Source organism: Phoenix dactylifera, chromosome 8 (assembly GCF_009389715.1).
Source record: "Phoenix dactylifera cultivar Barhee BC4 chromosome 8, palm_55x_up_171113_PBpolish2nd_filt_p, whole genome shotgun sequence".
Lineage (NCBI taxonomy): Eukaryota > Viridiplantae > Streptophyta > Magnoliopsida > Arecales > Arecaceae > Phoenix > Phoenix dactylifera.
The window spans coordinates 11,966,115-11,987,756 of NC_052399.1; the positions used below are offsets into that span (position 1 = coordinate 11,966,115).

At 38.1% G+C, this 21,642-nt stretch overlaps 2 protein-coding genes across 2 annotated transcripts; both read left to right on the top strand.

The window, feature by feature from the left end:
• Positions 1-2,973: 2,973 nt before the first annotated feature.
• LOC103718024 (sec-independent protein translocase protein TATA, chloroplastic-like) lies at positions 2,974-20,719 on the top strand. The gene is made up of 2 exons (XM_008806657.3): positions 2,974-3,325; positions 20,317-20,719. The coding sequence occupies exons 1-2, from the start codon at positions 3,032-3,034 to the stop codon at positions 20,455-20,457; spliced, it is 435 nt and encodes a 144-aa protein (XP_008804879.1). The 5' UTR covers positions 2,974-3,031; the 3' UTR covers positions 20,458-20,719.
• On the top strand, positions 8,424-10,932 carry LOC120111574 (zinc finger BED domain-containing protein RICESLEEPER 2-like). Its single transcript, XM_039128946.1, has 2 exons — positions 8,424-10,682; positions 10,767-10,932. The coding sequence occupies exons 1-2, from the start codon at positions 9,792-9,794 to the stop codon at positions 10,812-10,814; spliced, it is 939 nt and encodes a 312-aa protein (XP_038984874.1). The 5' UTR covers positions 8,424-9,791; the 3' UTR covers positions 10,815-10,932.
• Positions 20,720-21,642: the final 923 nt, after the last annotated feature.

A 21,642-nucleotide genomic window follows, 5' to 3' on the forward strand; every position in this document is an offset into this window, starting at 1 on the left:
CAGGGTTTCCGATTCATGTGCAGCTTTAAGCTAGAACTTCATGATCGATGTTAACCAACCTTTCCTTTCACATTTCCAATACATTGATTAACAATCATCATCATGCCAAGTTGAAGAAAGATTTATAAATGATAAATTAAGAAAGAGAAACAATAGAGGGGGGGTTGTCTTGTGTGTTATCATCAATTGTTGATGGAACAACGAGAAGGAGAAAAAAAAGGAGATCTGTATCCATCTTCCTATGCAATGTTTTAAGAAGTCATGATTGTGCTCACAATATGAGCAACTCAACATTCTTAGGTGCATCATGTTTCAACAATAAAATTGTTAGAACCATTCTACTGTTGCAATTAGTAACTCTACTATTAAAATTTAGGATGAGGGAGCAATAGTTTGACATCTTGGAAGCAGTCATAGGTTGGAAATACATACATGTTTCCTTCATTTGTTATGAGCTTTCGACTAGCCATGTTTCCATCATTGCCCCAACATGGGTTAGAAATATGGTACCATGGTTGCCTCATAACATGCTGAAAATGTGGCAATAGTATTGCCCCATCATAGACTGAAAATATCTTTGCTCGATCAAGGGGCTGAAAACTTGACGACATCTTTGCCACTTCAAAAGCTAGAAATATGGTCGTAGATGATTGAAAGACAATACTGTATTCTCTTATTGTGCATTCTTGGATATCTTCTGGGTTTGAACTCCATTAAAGAGTTATGGAATGAATTTGGACTTCTATATGAATACCTGTTGGACTGAGATATGGTTTTAGTTGCATGATATGTGATGATCGGTTGCAACATTTTATGTAGTTTATTTGAGAATCTAATTATTGATTTAACTAGTATCTGAAATTTCATGGCAACAATATTTTATCTATATTGTATTGATTATCTTGTTTGTATGGTGGCTGTTATTAATTGTTATATACAAATTTATATTCACAGGTATATGTAAAATGATTCTCACTATGTTGTCAAGCTCATATCTTTTCTTTAATATTTTTTAGAACAGCAAGATACTTGGATCATAGACTCAAGGAACCCTTAGCATATATTAGATATTTTTTTCCTGGAATTTTGGAATCATTGTGACTAGTTGAAAGATGCATATTTGTTGGTTGTGAATTATGGTTATTTGTGGTTATCGTTTTGGAATGTGGGTTGGTATATTAATATTGTTGGAGGAATAGGTTTTCCCTCATTTTAAATCCTATCAGTTATTTTATTTCAAATAATGTTTATACTTTTTATTTTTCTCTGGTATTGACGGGTTATTGTTTAAATCTCTAGGCCTTGCATATTCTACAGTGTGATGTCCTATAAGTTGTACGGCTATGTCACATGCCTCGCCCGAGTGGTGGGTTTAGAGCATCGATAATAATTTTGAATGTAGAATCTCTATCATGCATTCCAATCAACAATTTTTTTCCTATAGATTTGTTTTTATTATAATGATAATATACCTCAGATTGTTTTTATGTTACCATGAAAAACTAGGTTCCCAACCATCTTATATGAAATTTGGATATCACAGTGAGGGAGGCAAGTGGCTGGTCCAGCAACACTTACATAATAGCCGCTTCATACTCCAACTTTTAAAAATTTAAAACTATAATAAATTATTTTGAAATAATTAATTCTTATTAATTAGAAATATAATTATTTATTTTAGAGCTAATAACTGCTAGCTTGGCAAGCTTGACTCCAGATGCATCTAAACGAATCATGTTGTATTGGATGAGGTTCACTCTATTCTTACATATTGGAATTATATTAACTTGATGTTATATGCATACATATGCAATTTTACAGATAAATAGTCTATAGTTGGCTCATCCATTTATTTTTTTATTTTTTAAAAAAATAGGAAAGATTTTTTGTCTTACACCTTCAATCTAGTTTTTCGAGTTTGGAGTTGGAAGTGTTGCGGGGATGACATTCTGCCGGAGCCTCACACAATAGCCTAGCCCACATTAAGCTAGCAGAGAAAGAGGGCCGCGTTCCTCCCGAGGTATTGTCCGCTTTGGGGGTCGAGCGTACCCGGAGCCCTCTTCACGGTTTTGTCCCACAAAAGGGCCCTCGAGAGGAAAGGATTTCCACCCCCCATTTAAGGCACGGAACCTTTCCACTACTAGCCGATGTAGGACTAAATTCAAGGCCCTCTCCCCCCCACAACATAGCCCCCCCAGCGGGAAGGTTCCGGCCAGGTTTTACCCCAACGGGCCCCCACAGTCCTGGAGGGTAGTCAATGGAGAGAGAAGGCGCCCCTTCCTGGCTGTTGCGTACCCGGAGCCCTCCTCACGGTTTTATCCCACAAAAGGGCCCTCGAGAGGAAAGGATTTCCACCCCCCATTTAAGGCACGGAACCTTTCCGCTACTAGCCGATGTGGGACTAAATTCAAGCCCCCCTAACAGGAAGCTCTCATTGCAATATCTTTTTGTGTTTAGGTTTTTTTTTTGGCAAGATTAATGGTCCAAATATGAAATTTATATAACCTTTATATGCTCTCATAAGACGGTCACATGATCTAACACATCAAATACTTATGCTTCTCTACGGAAGGATTGGAGCAAACTTTTAGTAAAATTTTGGTCTTGTGCATGCATAATCTTTTGATTTGATTTGGCCCGGCATGTCGAGGTCCCATAGTGTGGATCTAAGTCTGGTCATGGATCCTGTGGCTTGGACCACGGGTAGTGTCATGATGAAAAAAAGAAAAAAAAAAAAGAGGAGAGAACAAGAACATAGGGCTCGTATCACCCTTAATAACTCTAAAATAATAAAATAAATTTTATATAATTATCAATTTTAAATACAAATTTATTAGCTACTCAGACGAATGGCCCAAAGAATTTTTTATTCTCAAAATTTTAAAAAATAAAAGAAATAAAAATCGTATACTGATACAGAAATTTAGAATTTAATAGTCAACGCAGAATTCTCCACGTGATTCACACCAGAATTTACTAGACTGATGCAAAAGTTAAAAGACTGCGAGCAGAGAGAGAGAGAGAGAGAGAGATGGCGATGTCTTCTTCTACTGCATCTGTAATGTCGGCCTCCCTTCCAACGAAGCCCTCCTCCTGTCCCCGCGCCTCCCTTTCTTCCTCCAACTCCGTCTTCTTCAGCAACGTTGGGAGAGTCCGCTTGGCCGCGAGGAGTAGCAGGCGGAGGGACCTCAGATGCCGCTGCCTCTTTGGCCTCGGGGTGCCGGAAGTCGCCGTCATAGCTGGTGTCGCCGCCCTCGTCTTTGGCCCCTCTCAGATCCCGGTGGTCGGCCAGAGCTTCGGAAAGACCATCAAGAGCTTCCAACAGGTCCCATTTATTCCCCATTTCTCGGCCTCTTCTGAAATTTTTCGATTCAATCGCTTATATCTTAAGTATAATGATACAGTTCTTTAGTTTCTCGAACGCATTCCCATTTTTCTTTCACTTATTACGTCGGTTAAATAGGTAATTCTGGGATCTGTTATGTTATTTTGATGTGCTCTTGATGTTCTCTATACCGAAACTTGATCTATGATTGATGTAATCTTTTGCACCTATGAGTTAAATTGCTTGACATTTTGAGCAGGCAATGTATCGGCAGCCTTGCAGCTTTTGAAATTACTATCAATTTGCCATATTCTGGGATCAATTAGTTCCTACATGGCCCTGAGGGATCATTGTCGGACCAAAAAAAGAGAGTAATTTTTAAGGGATTGAAATCAACAAAAAGGAAAAAAAAGAAAAATATATATAAAGTTATCTCAGAAACTATGAAGTCATCATCTATCACTTGAATTTGGGGGTTGGTTGATGGTTCTTCTGAATTTCCTCTTTTGTGTTTTGGGCTTTGGTTTGTCTCCCTTCTAAGTTTGTTATTGAGGTTCGCCAAGGACCAGAGTTTAAATTCTTGCTGACGTCCTCATCTGGGAGGCTTGTATGCTCAACCTTAGATTGAAAGCATCTTCCAAGTATGTATATGTGTGTGTGTGTGTGTGTGTATATATATATATATATATATATATATATATATATATATATATATATATATATATATATTGACTGATATTTATTAGATATAAAAAAGAAGTTACATCATAGTGATGAACAGAGAAAGGTTTCAAGGTGCAGGTGAAAAAACATGAAAATAAACCAGGTGAAAGTACAGAAGAGATGGGAGGATAATGGAAAATAAGAATTAAACTCAAGATCATAAGGAACTGGCAGCTGAACCCAGCACTAATGTCCTCTGCCTGCACCATATGCTATCTTTAATCAGAAACTCTGCAGCCTTCTTGGCAGAATATGATTAACAACAAACAGCAACCAAATGGTGCTCCAAACCCTTACAGAAAGCCAAGAAACTAAGGAAGGAGATCCAAGAATCAAGTAGAGAAGTACGAAAATCCTTGATTTTGCTCCAAATCCTCCCAAATGCTGGTAAGGGCATTTGCTTGCATAATATTGACCAATCATTGAAGATGTGAAGACCGTGTGAGCAGTAGAGATGATGGACGATTGTTTATTAAGAAAAATATGTGCGTTCCTTTCTTTCCAACAAGCTCAAATCATGGCCATGAGCAGCATAAGAATAATAGGCTGAAATGATTTTGTGAAATTTCTGAATCTCCAATCCACACATAAGTTCTTAAAAGAGAATTGGGGGTGAAGCACTCCAAGGCAGTTGCAAATCCCTTTCCAAATGGTAGAGAAAAGGGAAAAAGTAGAGAATAAGATATCCACAGATTCCCGAGCTTGATGACATGGAACACAACCTCCAAAATTCCTACCAGTCTTTCTTTTAAGAATGTCCCTTGTATTTAATTTCTTTTTCTAGAGGAAACATTTGAACTTAAGTGGCACAATCTAGGCTTCAGATGGAGGAAGCAAATTGACATCTAATCCCTCTAGTATTGAGAAACTGATATATAGAAGCTGTTCAAAAAACACCTTTACTATCCACTTTCCACACCACCTCATCTTCTTGCCAATCCAAAGTTACTTGAGCCAAAAGGAGAGAGAGTTGATTGAATTGCAATTGGACCTCCAACAAAGGTTGAGCTGGTAGTCTGAGCCTTCAAGATGAAATTCTGGAATTGAAATAATCAGCCACCATTCCATTTTTCCTTCTGTTTATAATATAAAGAGCCGGAAATACGATTTGAAGAGGGGCATCACAGATCCAACTGTCCTTCTAGAAGAGTGTGCTCTACCCATTTCCAACCTTGAAGTGAATTCTATTCCAAAAGGCAAGAAGGGAATTAGTAACATTCCTCCAGATGCTAGAACATTGTCTAGGAGGTTTTCAACTCATAGATAATTTGACTCTTTTGTGATAAGCAAACATAACTTGTTTTTTCCAAAGGCCTTGATCATTTGAAACACATCTCCAACCCTATTTAGCAAGGAGAGAATCATTGAATTGAGTGAGATCCTTAATTCCAAGGCCCACTTTCTCTTTTTGTAGACAAACGATCCTTAAAGTGACTTTACAGGAAATGTCATGAGATGAAGATTTACCTGTCCAGAGAAAGGATCTCCTGAATCTGTCGGTCTTCTATATTACGTAGATCGGGAGCTTGAAAAGAGACATGAAGTACATGGGAAGAGATGCAAGAATAGAGTTGATCAATGTAAGCTGCCCGCTGAAAGAAGATGCTTACTTTTCCTGGATGCCAGTCTATTCTCAATCCTTTGAAGCAACAATATGGATAATTTACCACCAAACAAAGGCAACCCAAGGTATTCAATCCAATGGACTGTGAGTATGTCATAATGCAAGTGCTCTACCAGCAGAGGCTTCTCCAGAAGCTTACCCTCATATTAAATTTCCCAAGACACGAACATGTAAATCCAGGATTTTGGCCTGGGAAAATCTCTGGAAGGTTGAATATCCTGAGGTATAATACAAGGTAACCCCTTGATGGGAATGAGGGGGATCTGGCCCCTGAGCTGAAGCTCGGTTGGTGAAACTACTAGCCACTGCATAAAACCACTAGCAACTGTATCTATATAAAGTCAATTTGGGTCTTATTGCTAAGGTGATTTTAGTCATTGGATTAATTGACTAACATAGAGCAGCTGCCTTCAAAAAGGATATCTCTACGTTCTTTTTAGTATTTTTACATTGTTATAGCAAAATCTAATTTTTCAATCTAGGCTGTACAAAGCAATAATCTCGAAGTCTTTATGCATCATCTTTGTTATATCCTTTGGTAATGCAGAATATTTTTTCAGCCAATTAGCCCTTCTGTTTATCTGATAACATTTGAGCTACATTTTGCTATCTCCTTGCACTGTATGCAGTAGTTTATCTGGAGATTTTTCGCATTCTTGCCTTCAACCATCTTCTGGGCATCAGTTGATTTAGTACTTGTCTCCTGGCCAAAGCTGACATCATTTAATTTGAAAGCTACTTTTAGGGTTGGAAATGAAACTTCTTGTATGTCTTTGCTGTCAATAATGATGCAAAGAACTGCATTTAAGGAATCCAATTGCTCCATGTGCTAAGAAATGCTTCGGAGATGGTCATGCTACATTACATCTCAGACCTGTGGAACCTCAATCCCCTAGTTTGGAGTATGACTGTCATCTCACATTATAGGCCATGCAGGTTGGTTGAATGTTGTTAGCTTTCAGAATTCGTGCGAGCCAATTGGTTCCTTTTGAGGCACAAGAGGACAGTTCAGCCAATTCGCACAATATATCCCAGCCATGGTCCGCCGAATCGGTACCGGACCTATACCGGTCAGCGGCCGGTTCGGTACCGTACCGACATACGGTATGTAGAGGCATGCCGGTTACCGACCATTTTTTTTTGAATGCTTTTTAAGTTTGATTTATTGGTAATTAATTTTTTCAATTTTTTCTATAATTTTAAGTATAATTTGATGTTTTTTAATATTTTTTGATGTTTCCATGATTCCGATACAACCTAAATGATGCATCTTGTTGTTTTAAAGTGATACAAAAAATAAAATGATTAGTGAGATGTTGCATGCTATAAGAAGCAACATGAAATATCCTAAAATCAATTAGTGAGATACAAAATATAAAATAATATAATTAATTATATATATTTAAAGTATAACATACATATCGATATCGAAAATCTCGTCGAGTGACGATGCCTCTCATAGATATCCGAATCATTAGCATAATCAGAAGGTACATCAGCCTACCCCTCTAAACAAGCGACACTATAGTCCTGTACGCTCATTCCATATAGAACGTGCTCCGAGTTATAACCACTTTCAGATCTCTAGCTGAATCTCTAGCTCTGAGAGATGCCCTCTGGCTAATAATACGATTGTATAGGAGCGTATCCAAATATGTCAGCAACAAAACTTAGACCTAGGCTACGATGTGCATGATCGCATCAAAACTTGAATAAATGGACACCAAATTTAGTTGGAGAGTAACTTGCATGCCTCTAAATAAGCTTCTAATTTTATAGTCATTTTTTTAAATTTTATTTTATTTTTTAAAATTTTTAATCCAAAAATATATTTTAAATTTAAAAATTATGTATAATCTGAAAATTAAAAATTTTTGTGGGATTGTGTAGATCATCCATAAATTTACAACATATCATAAAATTCTATCAAAATCAAAAATTTTGGCATGATCTTCCCTCATTTTACAAATTTCAAGGCAATTTTTTTGCTTTAAAAGAAAAGAAAAAAAATGAGGTAGGAAAAAAGAGGCATACCTTATTTTGGGTTGGATCCTTCTTGAATCGTCGCATTTTTGGCCGTATGAGGGGTTTGAAGAAGAAATCAATGAAGGCATGAGTCAGGCCTTCCTAATAGTTGTCCCAATATATAAAAAGTAAGGCTGTTAACAAGTCGAGCTGCTCGAGTTTGGCTTGGGCTTGGCTTGAGCTCGGCTCGTTAGTCAAACGAGCCCGAGCCCAAGCTCGAGCCTGAGCAGTTCACGAGCCCAAACGGAGCTCGTGAGTCATGACTTAACACTGGAACCCCGACTTGCTGCCCACCTTGACACCTTCGAATATCTTTCTTCCCCACCTCCTTCTCCGTCTGCCCTAGCTTTCGCTCTCCCCTACCTTTCCTCGGTTCCTCCATCCTCCCCGTCGCTGACACCGAGTTCTGACTTCCAAGTTCCCTCCTTTCCCTTTGTTCTTCTGAGTTCTGACTTCCGTCCTTCACCCGTTCGCCACTGGCCCACTCGACGTCCTCCCCGTAGGGCCGGCACTTCGCACTCGGTCGAAGGGAGTGACGAGGGATCAGGGAGGCGGCATCGCCGGCATGACGGCGTCTCTTCTCCAGTTCTCCTTCTCGGCGACTTGGCCCTCCGCCCTCTCAGGTGAGCTTCCCACTTCCGAACCTTCGGTTTTCTTTTTTTTTTTGACTTCAATCTTCCAACCCAGGGGCAACTGGGCAAGGGGCAACCGGGCAAGGGGCTGGGCCCCTGGGGACTCCGGGGACCGGGATCTAGCCGTTTTATTTTTGTTGTTTTGCTGCCAAGAACGGCGAGAAGCGGAGAAGGATTTTGTGTGGTCTGATTCGAATCAATATCATTTGGGGTATTGTTTTAGATTGATTGTCATTTTGTGTGGTTTTGTTTTGGCCTTGAATAGGCTTTGTATGGCATGCTTATGTACTAAATATGTAATTTGATTGGTTGTTTATGTTTTTCAAGAAATGTCAGATGGCCAACCTCAATCCGATTAACATGCCTCTACAGCTTATAGTGCAAACGAAATTGTTGAATTGGAAAATACTATTGATAAAGATGATGAAATGGATGAAATGGAAGAAATGGGTATAGAACAATCTTGGGATGAGCCAAACAGGAGCAAGAGATCTGAGGTGTGGATTGAATTTGAAATTGTAATAGTAGATGGCAACATAAAGGCAAAATGCAATCATTGTAGTGCTAAATTGGCATGGAAGAAGGGGGGTGCCACAACTCATCTTAAAAGATATTTAAAAGCCTTCATGCCTCGAAAACTTTCTAAGTCTAGCGAAGACAAAGAGTTAAAACAAAGCTTATTGTCTTTTGAGGTTACTCAAGGTCATGCAATGTTAGCAACTTACAAGTATGATAAAGACAAGGTAAGAGAGATTCTTGCAAAGATGTTTAAAGTGCATGAGTATCCTTTTAGGATGGTGGAACATCAGTTCTTTCTTTTATTCTTTAAAGCTCTTAACCCAAAATTTGAGCTAATAAAGCGGGTTACTTTGAGGAATGACTGCATGAAAATATTTACAATTGAGAAGCAAAAGTTGAGATCAATGTTAAGAAATGTTGATCGAATTAGCTTAACGACTGATCTATGGGTCTCAAATCAAATAATAGGGTACATTTGCTTTACTGGACATTTTTTAGATTCTAAATGGAAGTTGCAAAAGAGAATTTTAAATTTTTGTAGCTTGGCACCTCCCCACACAGGAATTACTATTGCTGATTGTATTCTTCAGTGCTAACTGAATGGGAGATTGAAGATAAGATTTCCACTATTATGTTAGACAATGCATCTTCGAACGACACAGCAGTCAAGATCTTGAGGGATAATTTTGCAATAAAAAAAAAGCTTTATTTCAATGAAAAAATATTTCATGTTCACTGTTGCGCACATGTTTTGAACCTAATGGTACAAGATGGTTTAGCAGAAATACGGGATGTAATTGAGAATATCAGTAAAAGTGTGAAATATCTGAAGATGTCTCCTTTATGACTTTATAAGTTTAATAAAATTGTTAAACAGTTGAAATTGTGAACCTCTAAAATTCTTCAACTTGATGTGCCTACTCGATGGAACTCAACATATGAAATGCTAGAGTCAGCATTGGAGTTCAAACCGGTGTTTCCAATGTACAAGAAAATAAACTCCAACTATAAATGGCTACCATCCGAGGAGGACTGGATACGAGCTACAGAGGTTTCAAAATTTTTGGAAGTTTTTAATGAAGCCACAGAAGTGTTCTCAGGACGTCAATATCCAACTTCAAATTTGTTCCTTAAAGAAATATGGAGAGTGAAGAAGAAATTAAATGATATGTCCTTCGATACTAGAGATTTTGTGATGCGCATGACTCGAAGAATGAATGAAAAATTTGAGAAGTATTGGAGAGACTGTAACTTACTAATGGCAATTGGAGCAGTTTTGGATCCTCGCTATAAAATGCGGCTCATTATATTTTGTTTTCCAAAAATTTATGGTGTGGATGTTTTTCAACGCCATATTGATGATGTTCGTGAAGCTTTAGATATGCTCGACAAAGAATATGTATCTTTAGAGGGACAAATAAATGTTAGTGCTAGCAATATCACTAGTACCTCCTCCAAACTGAAAAGAAAAAGAAGGGCTGATGATGATTTTGATATGTGGGCTGAACAACATAGGGATGTTATTCCTGCAAACAAAACTGAGTTGGACATATATCTAGAAGAAGGTATTTACAAGCCTAGTGATGAAGCCTATGACAAGTTTGATGCTTTGAACTGGTGGAAAGCCAATATCCTAAAATTTCGCTATTTATCAAAAATGGCTCGGGACATACTATCCATTCCTATTACTACTGTTGCTTCGGAGGCTGCATTTAGTGCTGGAGGTAGAGTGCTTGATCGATATTGTAGCTCTTTGAAGCCTGAGACTGTACAAGCTTTGATTTGTACTGGAGATTGGTTGCGTCATGAGCTTGGATTGGAGCAGTCATCAAATGTAAGTATCATTTATAGTATTTAATATATCTTTTAGTAGTTGGTTTTTCAATTTATAATTTCCGGTTTCTTGTTTAATTTACAGGTTGATGAAGAGTTTATGCAATGGAACACAGAGACTGGTCTAAACTAGACTACTTGAGAACTTGAGATTTATTATGTTTATTGTGTTTCTTGAACTCTTTTGTAGAACTTGATTTGTATGGGATGTTTTTTAGTTTGTTGGGGTTTCACTTAAACTATTTAAATTCTTTTTGATTGTCATTGCCTTTGTGCTTGGATGTGGTTAATACATAACTTGATCATTTTGTCAAAAAATATGTTTGGTGAATTTTGTCAATGATTTATACTGGTTGTGGTGTTTAATGTATACTGGATCATTGTTATCTAGCTCAAGCTCGGGCTCGGGCTCGGGCTCGGGCTTGAGCTCGTAATTGAAACGAGCTTTACGAGCTCAAGCCCGAGCCTTTGCTTTACCAAGCAAGCCCGAGCTCGAGCCCAATACAGAGCTCGGTACCAGGCCCGAACCTGAGCCTAAGCCCAAGATTCTGTGAAACGAGCCGAGCCCGAGCCTTCCAGGCTTGAGCTCGGCTCGGCTCGTTAACGTGCCTAATAAAAAGGGAGAAAAAGGGGGACAGAACCGGTTCGGACCAGTTCTGCATGGAACTAACTGGTTCGGGACCCATTCTAGCTGGTTCAGGTTCAGTTCTGAACCCTATAGCCGAACTGACTCGGTCCCGCACCGGGTCGGCTCGATTTAGGCCTAATTGGGCGGTTCGGCCCGGTTCGGTAGACTATGATCTCAACCTTAGATCTTCGCCCAATGGATGAAGTTGAACTCTTCTGATAAATGATGGAAAGCCATGAAATCAGCTCAAACCACTAAAGAATGATTTTTACAACCGCCAAACTTTCTCTTCTTGCTCAAGCAAAAATCAAAGTGTCATCTACATATTGAACAATTTTTGCCCCCCCATAAATCCAAAGATTTCCTAATCCTTCATAAATTTTAGCCAATGATGCTGCATTAAGCATTTTACAAAGATAATCAAATGCAAGGATGAACAATAAGGGAGAGAGAGGATCTCCTTGTCTATGACCCTATCTGCAAAACAAATCAGTTACCAATCTCATCATTGATGTTCACAGCAATTTTTCCAAAAAGAAGGATATTTTTTATCCAAGAGATCCATTTGGAGGGAAATTTCTGAAAGAGAGTAACCCAAGCAAATAATTTGGGAAAATTCTATCAAAAGATTTAGAGAAGTCCACCTTGCAAACCACTCCGTTTACGTCTGACTTTCTGGAAAGGTGCAATATTTCATTAGCACAAAGGATACTATCCATAATGGTTCATCCTTTGATGAAAGCAGTCTGAGCAGGGTCAGAAAGCTAATTTAAGAAAGGCTGCAACCTGTCAACAAGGACTTTGGTGACCAACTTTATACAGCTGTGAATGAGGCTTATGGGTCATTCTGCAACTGTGTTATGTCTTGCTATAGCCATGTGTTTAAGTTTCAAAACAGCTATGATCCTGAAAATGGGTGTGTCAATAAAACTAATGGCAGCATTGTTTTGGGAAGTATGGCTCTTTAGGATATTTGACGCAACATGATGTTTCCAAGGATTGTTGTGGAGTAGGTACCATATAATAGTCACAAAATAGCCAACTGTTCTGATTGCAGTTGATTTGCATGGACGATTTTGGTCTATACCATGCTTAATCATCAAGATAATGGAAAGTTTTATGTGGTTAGCATTTCTTTCCATAACCTTCATAGAAAGTAGTGGAGTCTATGCAAGTCTTAATATCTAATAAAGCCAAATATGTATAGTTATGGAGGAGACAACAGCCTGCTAAGCAAAAAAAAAAAAAAATTATTCTCATATGAAGGGTGGATTTGATCTAGAAAATACTTTAAGACAGGATATTAGAAGTCTTTAAGAGTTTATGCAATGGAACACAGAGACTGGTCTAAACTAGACTACTTGAGAACTTGAGATTTATTATGTTTATTGTGTTTCTTGAACTCTTTTGTAGAACTTGATTTGTATGGGATGTTTTTTAGTTTGTTGGGGTTTCACTTAAACTATTTAAATTCTTTTTGATTGTCATTGCCTTTGTGCTTGGATGTGGTTAATACATAACTTGATCATTTTGTCAAAAAATATGTTTGGTGAATTTTGTCAATAATTTATACTGGTTGTGGTGTTTAATGTATACTGGATCTTTGTTATCTAGCTCAAGCTCGGGCTCGGGCTCGGGCTTGAGCTCGTAATTGAAACGAGCTTTACGAGCTCAAGCCCGAGCCTTTGCTTTGCCAAGCAAGCCCGAGCTCGAGCTCAATACAGAGCTCGGTACCGAGCCCGAACCTGAGCCTAAGCCCAAGATTCTGTGAAACGAGCCGAGCCCGAGCCTTCCAGGCTCGAGCTCGGCTCGGCTCGTTAACGGGCCTAATAAAAAGGGAGAAAAAGGGAGAGAGAACCGGTTCGGACCAGTTCTGCATGGAACTAACTGGTTCGGGACCCATTCTGGCTGGTTCAGGTTCAGTTCCGAACCCTATAGCCGAACTGACTCGGTCCCGCACCGGGTCGGCTCGGTTTAGGCCTAATTGGGCGGTTCGGCCCGGTTCGGTAGACTATGATCTCAACCTTAGATCTTCGCCCAATGGATGAAGTTGAACTCTTCCGATAAATGATGGAAAGCCCTGAAATCAGCTCAAACCACTAAAGAATGATTTTTACAACCGCCAAACTTTATCTTCTTGCTCAAGCAAAAATCAAAGTGTCATCTACATATTGAACAATTTTTGTCCCCCCATAAATCCAAAGATTTCCTAATCCTTCATAAATTTTAGCCAATGATGCTGCATTAAGCATTTTACAAAGATAATCAAATGCAAGGATGAACAATAAGGGAGAGAGGGAATCTCCTTGTCTATGACCCTATCTGCAAAACAAATCAGTTACCAATCTCATCATTGATGTTCCCAGCAATTTTTCCAAAAAGAAGGATATTTTTTATCCAAGAGATCCATTTGGAGGGAAATTTCTGAAAGAGAGTAACCCAAGCAAATAATTTGGGAAAATTCTATCAAAAGATTTAGAGAAGTCCAACTTGCAAACCACTCCGTTTACGTCTGACTTTCTGGAAAGGTGCAATATTTCATTAGCACAAAGGATACTATCCATAATGGTTCATCCTTTGATGAAAGCAGTCTGAGCAGGGCCAGGAAGCTAATTTAAGAAAGGCTGCAACCTGTCAACAAGGACTTTGGTGACCAACTTTATACAGCTGTGAATGAGGCTTATGGGTCATTCTGCAACTGTGTTATGTCTTGCTATAGCCATGTGTTTAAGTTTCAAAACAGCTATGATCCTGAAAATGGGTGTGTCAATAAAACTAATGGCAGCATTGTTTTGGGAAGTATGGCTCTTTAGGATATTTGACGCAACATGATGTTTCCAAGGATTGTTGTGGAGTAGGTACCATATAATAGTCACAAAATAGCCAACTGTTCTGGTTGCAGTTGATTTGCATGGACGATTTTGGTCTATACCATGCTTAATCATCAAGATAGTGGAAAGTTTTATGTGGTTAGCATTTCTTTCCATAACCTCCATAGAAAGTAGTGGAGTCTATGCAATTCTTAATATCTAATAAAGCTAAAGATGTATAGTTATGGAGGAGACAACAGCCTGCTAAGCAAAAAAAAATAATTATTATTCTCATATGAAGGGTGGATTTGATCTAAAAAATACTTTAAGACAGGATATTAGAAGTCTTTTTTAGTGTCATTTGTTTTTAAAACCTTAGAAGTAGGTAATGGAGTGAACACAATTCTTATTTGTGCATAAAGCGAAATATATAAAATGACTTGGAGTTAGAACCCACATTTTATTATTAAAGTACTATGGTAGAGACTAGGGAGTGCATGTCTACTGTACATGTGATTTTTCTATTTTATAGAATTTATTTATAAACTCATACTGCTAAGTATGTCTATGCTACTAATTGATTCCCTTTGATCTCTATGTATGTTATCTACTGCTCCATTGTTTTTCTTTGATCTCTCCCTTCAATAAACTTGAGTTGGAGCGCAGAAATTTACAATAATAAAGATGGATCAACATAAGATCTCCAATAGATTTGTTAAGAAGGCAGAAAGAGATAATAAAAGAGCTCCATTAAAATTAAGGTTAGGTAAGGTACAACAACAAACCTATTGTTATAAAAAAAAAAAAGAGCTTTGGTGGTGCAAACATGGTGCAATTGTCCCGAGAAGGTAGTGGCCAAGCCATTCTAGTAGGGCACAGGAAGGAGCTACATATCTTATGATTAGCAACCATAGCCTTAATATACAACTATAAGGCTGATATAATAGATATAGTTGCCAGCAAGATACGCCGTTTCAGTACTAGACCCTCTACTGGTACCAATTATTACTATATCGGTACACTGGTATGGAGGTCGGTTGGGCATACCCATACTTGATATGCCCCATATACCGTATCCCGGTTTAGTACTGATACGGTATGGTATGATCAATACACACCGGTACTGATTGGTACGGCATTTCCTAGTTGCCAGCATAGTATAATAGTGTGTACGATTGAGTGACCATTGAAAATAGTGATCTTGCAAACATTAAAATGCAAGCTAATGTTGGAAGTGATGCAAGTTGTTGTTGAGCAACCATCACTCAACAAGAATTATAATTAAGTTTCATACAAGATATTAAAGACTAAAAAGCAAGCTTTAGGGACAACCATGTGGAGAAAAAATAATTCGAGAGAAATGATTAGGCTTAGAATGCAAGGATTTTTGGGCAATATAAGTAATAGGTTCTATCAAAACAATTTCAAAATTGTTTAGAATGCATGGCATCTGAGAACCCATGTGGGTGTATGTTTAGCCTCTCATTGCTGTGCCTTGGGGAGGTCTTGGATGCTCAAGCAAGGCCAAGGACCCCTAGTTACAATTTTTTTTGGCTAGGCTTTTTGAGTAAGGTCTTGGGTCATGAGAAATGTTATCAGAGAAAACCTAGCCTATAACCATGTGTGATTAAGGGACACTGCAAAGCGGGTCCTTCTAGAGTTGACCATGAGCTAGTCATGGTATTCTTGTTTTTGGTTAGACCCTCCTCTGGTGATGGTTTCAAGCAAGGAATGCCGTACCGGTCCGTACCGGCCGGTACGGGCCGGTACGTACCGGTCCGGTCCCTGACCGGTACCGGACACAGATGAAAACCGGTATTTCCGGTTTTCTTCTGTGAACCGGCCGGTACGGAGACCGTACCGGCCGGTACCGGCCGGTACCGCTTGGTACCGGCCTCGTACCGGTGCGAACCGGCCGGTTCGCACCGGTACGGTGTTTTTTTTGGGGGGGGGGGAACCACAGCGCCTCGCTGTGGTTTTTTTTTTTTTTTTGATGGGAAAGAAAGTGGTCCGGACCGGTACGGTACCGGTCCGGACCGGTACCGTACCGGTCCGGCCGGCCACCGGTACGCCGATCCGGACCGGTACGGCGGACCTTGGTTTCAAGGCTTAAACACGGGAGGGGGGGGCATTGGTGGGGGCTTGCATGGGCATGTGTTTAGTCCCACTTTTATTGTGTATTGGGGAGTTCTTGGGTGCTTAAGTAGGGCGAGGACCCCAAGCTACAACCTTCTAGCTAGCCTTTCTGGGTAAGGTCTTGGGTCAGGATACCTGAGACTAGGAAGGGAATTCAGAACAACCATGGGGTGAGGGGATTTGTTGGAAATGATTAGCCTTAATATCTTGAGGATTTCAGGACAATGTAGAAAGAGATAATGTATAAATATTCAAATGTAGTTTGGATTGTTGTCAATGGAATGCATAGTTTGGTTAAAGTGTATTTATTCTGACTGAATTAAGGCTACTAGGCATAGAAATTCACTGTAACAAGTTACTTTGTGGAAGGGAAATGATAAGATGACTAGAAGAACCATAAGGGATGCAAGAAGATTCATGAATGCAATATGTTCAGTGAAATCCTCTTAGTGAAAAAGACAGTGATTGTATTTTGAGGGCTAAGTTTGGACTATATTTTTAAAAAAAATTGAGTGGAGCTGATTTGCCAATGAAATATACATGGCTAGCTTGTGAAAATTGAGAATAAGTTCGTTCAGATGAGAGTGCAAGTCAAGTGAACCATTACATAGAAGATAGTTTTGTGGCCTGAAAATGATAAATATGGTAGCAAACAAGAGAGATAGGGAGCCCTAAAAAATTATAGGAAGCTTGGTCCTACAAAAGAAGATGCCTATAGGGACTATTACACTATCTTGGTGGTAAAAGAATTGTATTGGAGTAAAATGAAAAATACCTATAGTTGTTTAGAAGGTGGTCAAATAGATATAAAATAGTTGATTGCTTGGTGCAAATGTCAAAATTGATTGATGGCAGAAGTACTAGTTTTGGTGACCATGGAGATGATGGTAGGGCCAATCTTGCCTAAAAGGACATTGTTGTTTAATTCTAATGTGGCCACTTCTCGTAATCAAGGTGACCAAAGTGGGATGCCAGGATTTATTGGAATATCCAACTATAGATTTGATACTTGAGAGGATTGAAATATGATTGCTATAATTGATATCATTTAGAGAACTTTGAGAAAATGTTGAACATGTTGTCAAACATCAAAAAATTTGGTTGAGTTGAAGTTGCTGGGGAGTCTACAATAATGAAGAGTTTGTCATGATGACATTCTTAAATGGATGGAAGCATATCAGGAGTTACCTTTGAAGTTTCCATGAAGGTGATAGGACAAGTATCTAGACCTTTAATGTCATGAATCTCGAGGAATAAGTACTATGGAGAATGAAATCCCTATGGACCTGAAGGAATATGAAGACAAAAGAAACAAATGTACATATACATACATAAATGCATACATAGATACATACATATGTACATTCGCAAATGCATGCATCCATACATATGGATAGAGGTAGGCTACAATAAGGATGACAATATGTTACAAATCTGGTTGCGTGAATTTCAAAGTTAAGGTTTACAAAGTCAAGGTCTAAACCCAATGTGATCAAAAATATCTAAACCACCTGCAGGCCAAAACCATGTTTTTTTTAAGACCCCTTGCCTATGCATCTAGTTGTCTGTAAAAATAAAGCTACTAGGAAAAAAGATTGTTGTAAAATATGAAAATAGAGAATCCAAATCATTGATCTTGATCTTGAAATCATAAAACATAAACAAACTTAGATCCAACTATTTTAGTATCTTCTGAGAAATTAATCAAATTAAAACATCCCATCATGCCATTGAATTATTAATCATAGAACAACTTGATGCGTGTCCAAGGGTTCTCCGAAACATAATATTTCTGATTTGTACCCATTTTAGATATTGTTCGAGATCCAAAGATTTACATCTCAAATATAGGACCCATCTTTGAGTTTCACCTTGCTGGATTTGCCCTTACATCTGATCAATTTTATCGTAGTTTCTCTAGGTAACATCAACCAAATTTCAAAAAGAATGTAGTCAGGTAAAACTTCAAAGATGGGGAATCCAAAATCAGTCAAATATGATGGGCATGATCGTTTTTGGGTATACTCTTTTACTTACTTCAAGAAATTAGGAATCACAAATTTTTTGAATGCATGTGCTGATTGTAGATAAACATGTGCTCTGCACTTTTTTTGAGCAGTTCAATTTTCCTTCACCAAAGGTTGAACCCTAATTTGCTAACTGATATGGAGGTCCACTCTCCTTTTCTTATAAGTGGGACATTCTATTCTTATAATCAAGTCCAAGAAAGAGATACCACCTCCTCTACCATACTTATGTTTTATTTGTTTTATTCCCAAGATGTGAATGTATTCCAAAGATATTAGGCCAATCATTAAGTTCATCGATATTAAGTCAATCATTGGGAAGTTCATTCATTCGCCTTGTTATTAAATTCATTGCTATTACAACATATTTTCCTTGGTGGAAGAGGGGGGGGGGTTAAAGAATGTAAAGAAGTTCAAATTAAAAAATTAGAAAAAACAAGTCAAACTTGTTATCAAGGATGCGGTTGTTAGGACTGCAAAAGTCAACAAAAAAAAAACTCAGGGGTCAAGGCATGATGGTTATTGTTATGATTATCAGGACATGTTTAGGTGTTTGAAAGGGAAAATATTGAACTGTATAAAAATTGTAAGGACAAATGATGGTGGGAAAGAAAAGTGATTAGAAAGTAAGTCTCATGTTTTTCCTGATTTAGGGTAAGTGATCAACTATATTTAGTGTCCTTTTTAAGTGTAGAACAATGCCTTATTATGTTGCTTCTTGGAAAATTGAATAATATAGATGGGAAATGTGACTCTTGTGCTATGTGATAGTGCCCATAGACAATTTTGACCCATGATCTTCAAAATAGATTTCGTAGATTCCAGGAAATTTTTGCTCATTACCTACTGTTTGAAGCATCCCTGTTGGTCTGCTACTGTAAGGTGTTAAGGTGCTCGGTCTTTATATCATATTGAAAAGGAAGGTACTTTTGAAAATTTGTTAATTAAAATTGAATATGTTTTGTTTGTCTACTTGAGTATGTGAACTGTATGCTTCATTAGCCACAAATCTGCCTTTAAGGGTGTCTTGAGTATCAAGCTATAAATTGTTATTGAATGTAGACCACTGCATGAAATTGCCGACTTTGTAGCTGAAAATGATCACATATGAACGATATCTTATTCATGTATTTAGTCATTCCACCTGATGCATCTTAGATTTTAATCAAGTACGTCATAAAATTGGTTGATTATAGAAGGAGCATGCGAACTCCTAAAAAAAAAAAACACAAGGAAGTTGTGAAGTGAGTAATACATGAGTCTGCATTTTGAATTTTTGAACTCTTTATTGCCCATGGCATATGAGGAGGATAAACAATAAAGTCTAGTGACGTTCTACAGAGAAAAGCCATATGGTTCCTGATTTCAACTATTCAGGTCTAATGTTTCTGCTAACAAGTAACAATATGCTAGTAGAAATTTCACAGTTTGCAGTTTATAATCCATTTGCCACCTCTGGCAGCCTAAACTCGTCCTAGATTAAGTAGTGAAATCCTCTCATGCTGTCTGAGAAGTACTGCATGTTATAATTGATAAAAGGAAGGACTCCCAAGTTCAGACATATTTCTTCCTGTCTGACAGTAAACAAATGAATATCTCCTCAAGATGGGAAAAGGTCCTCTTTAGAAAGTAAACTAGTCCCCTCTTTAGATCATATTCAAGCTGATGACTGGAGAGCTTGAACTTGCAAGCATTCACGCATCTGAGTCAGGATTTAGGGGTTCTATTTTCATCATTCTACCTTATCATCTGTTAAGCCCTCGGACAAAAATTCATTTTCAAGCTCTTCTAATAGCTTCCATCAAGTTTTTTGTTGATATTTTCCTACAAAAGCTACTTTTGTAATTCAATAATTTTCTCTGAATTAGTGGATTCCATGTTTATACACTACCTTTACTTGTGATTACACTATCGAATTGGCATGCATCTGATTGCCCTTAACTCCATGCTTTTATGCTTATAACTGCATATATACCTCTTCTTGACCACTTTTTTTTTTCTTTTCTGATCACTGTATGTTACATTTACATGCAGGCAGCTAAAGAGTTTGAGGCAGAACTGAAAAAGGAAACCGAAGATGTTAGGGAATCCCCTGCAATTGAGGCACAAAAGGTTATTAACAGCAATGATGACAAGATGGAACTGAAACCATCTGCTACAAAAGAGAGCGCATGAAAACGTTGGTTTCTGTCTCAAGGCTGAAAGGGCAAATATGTAGTTCTAGTTTTGTACGATAGGGCAGTCAAACTGTTTGTTTCCAAACCCTGGAGGATTGCAAGTGCATGACTGATGAACTAAACAAGGATTGTTTCACTCCCTGAAGCCTTTTATATCAGTGTATTGGAGATCTGATCTGTGTTTCGTGATTGCACTATGATTTTGTAACAAAAGATCAATATCTACGTAATTTACGTTTTTATAGGACTTAATTTTTCCACTGATTGCTGCTCCTTGGGACAGTAGTCTCTCATGCCAAATCGAAATTGCAGACTCGCTGTAAGAATAATGGCTGTTGACACCCACTTCAGCCTCCACCTGAACTTATTTTGAAAGACAAATCAGATGCTAACATCTACCTTAAGCAATATTGTGCTGGAACTTCTATGAAAAAAGAGACCTGGCATCTAATGCAGTCTCAATCATTGTTTAAAAGCCTAAAAACTCGACCTGACTCAAAAGATAGCCGAGTCAAGTCAATTCAAAAATACATACATACATTCATAATTATTTGACATGTTATCAACTATTATTTGCATGTTGGTCATCAGGTTCATGATAGGAGTTGGGAACAATGGAGTTGTTGGATGGGTGAAAAAATTATGAATGACAGGGTTTTGAGTGCAGGAGGAATTGAAGCCCTAAGACATAATATTTCAACGGCCTGCTATCAACTACTATTTGCATGTTGGCCGGCAGGACCCCTCAATGCGTGATAGGAGTTGGGAACAAAACAGGGTTGTTCGATGGGTGAAAAAATTGTGAATGATGGGATTTTGAGTAGGGGAGGAATTGAAGCCCCAAGACATAATATTTCAATTATATTGTTATATTTTCATGCTACATATACTAAAAGACAATCTCCAATAAGTTGCTTTCAGTGAAAACCTAGAAAAAGGTGATACATAAATATGTACATACGTACATAATAGTTATTTGACATGCTATCAACTACTATTTGCATGTTGGCTAACAGGACCGCTCAATGCATAATAGGAATTGGGAACAACAGGGTTATTGGATGGGTGAAAGAATTGTGGATGATGGGGTTTTGAGTAGGGAAGGAATTGAAGCCCCAAGACATTATATTTCAATTATATTGTTATATTTTCATACTAAATATACTAAAAGATAATCTCCAAT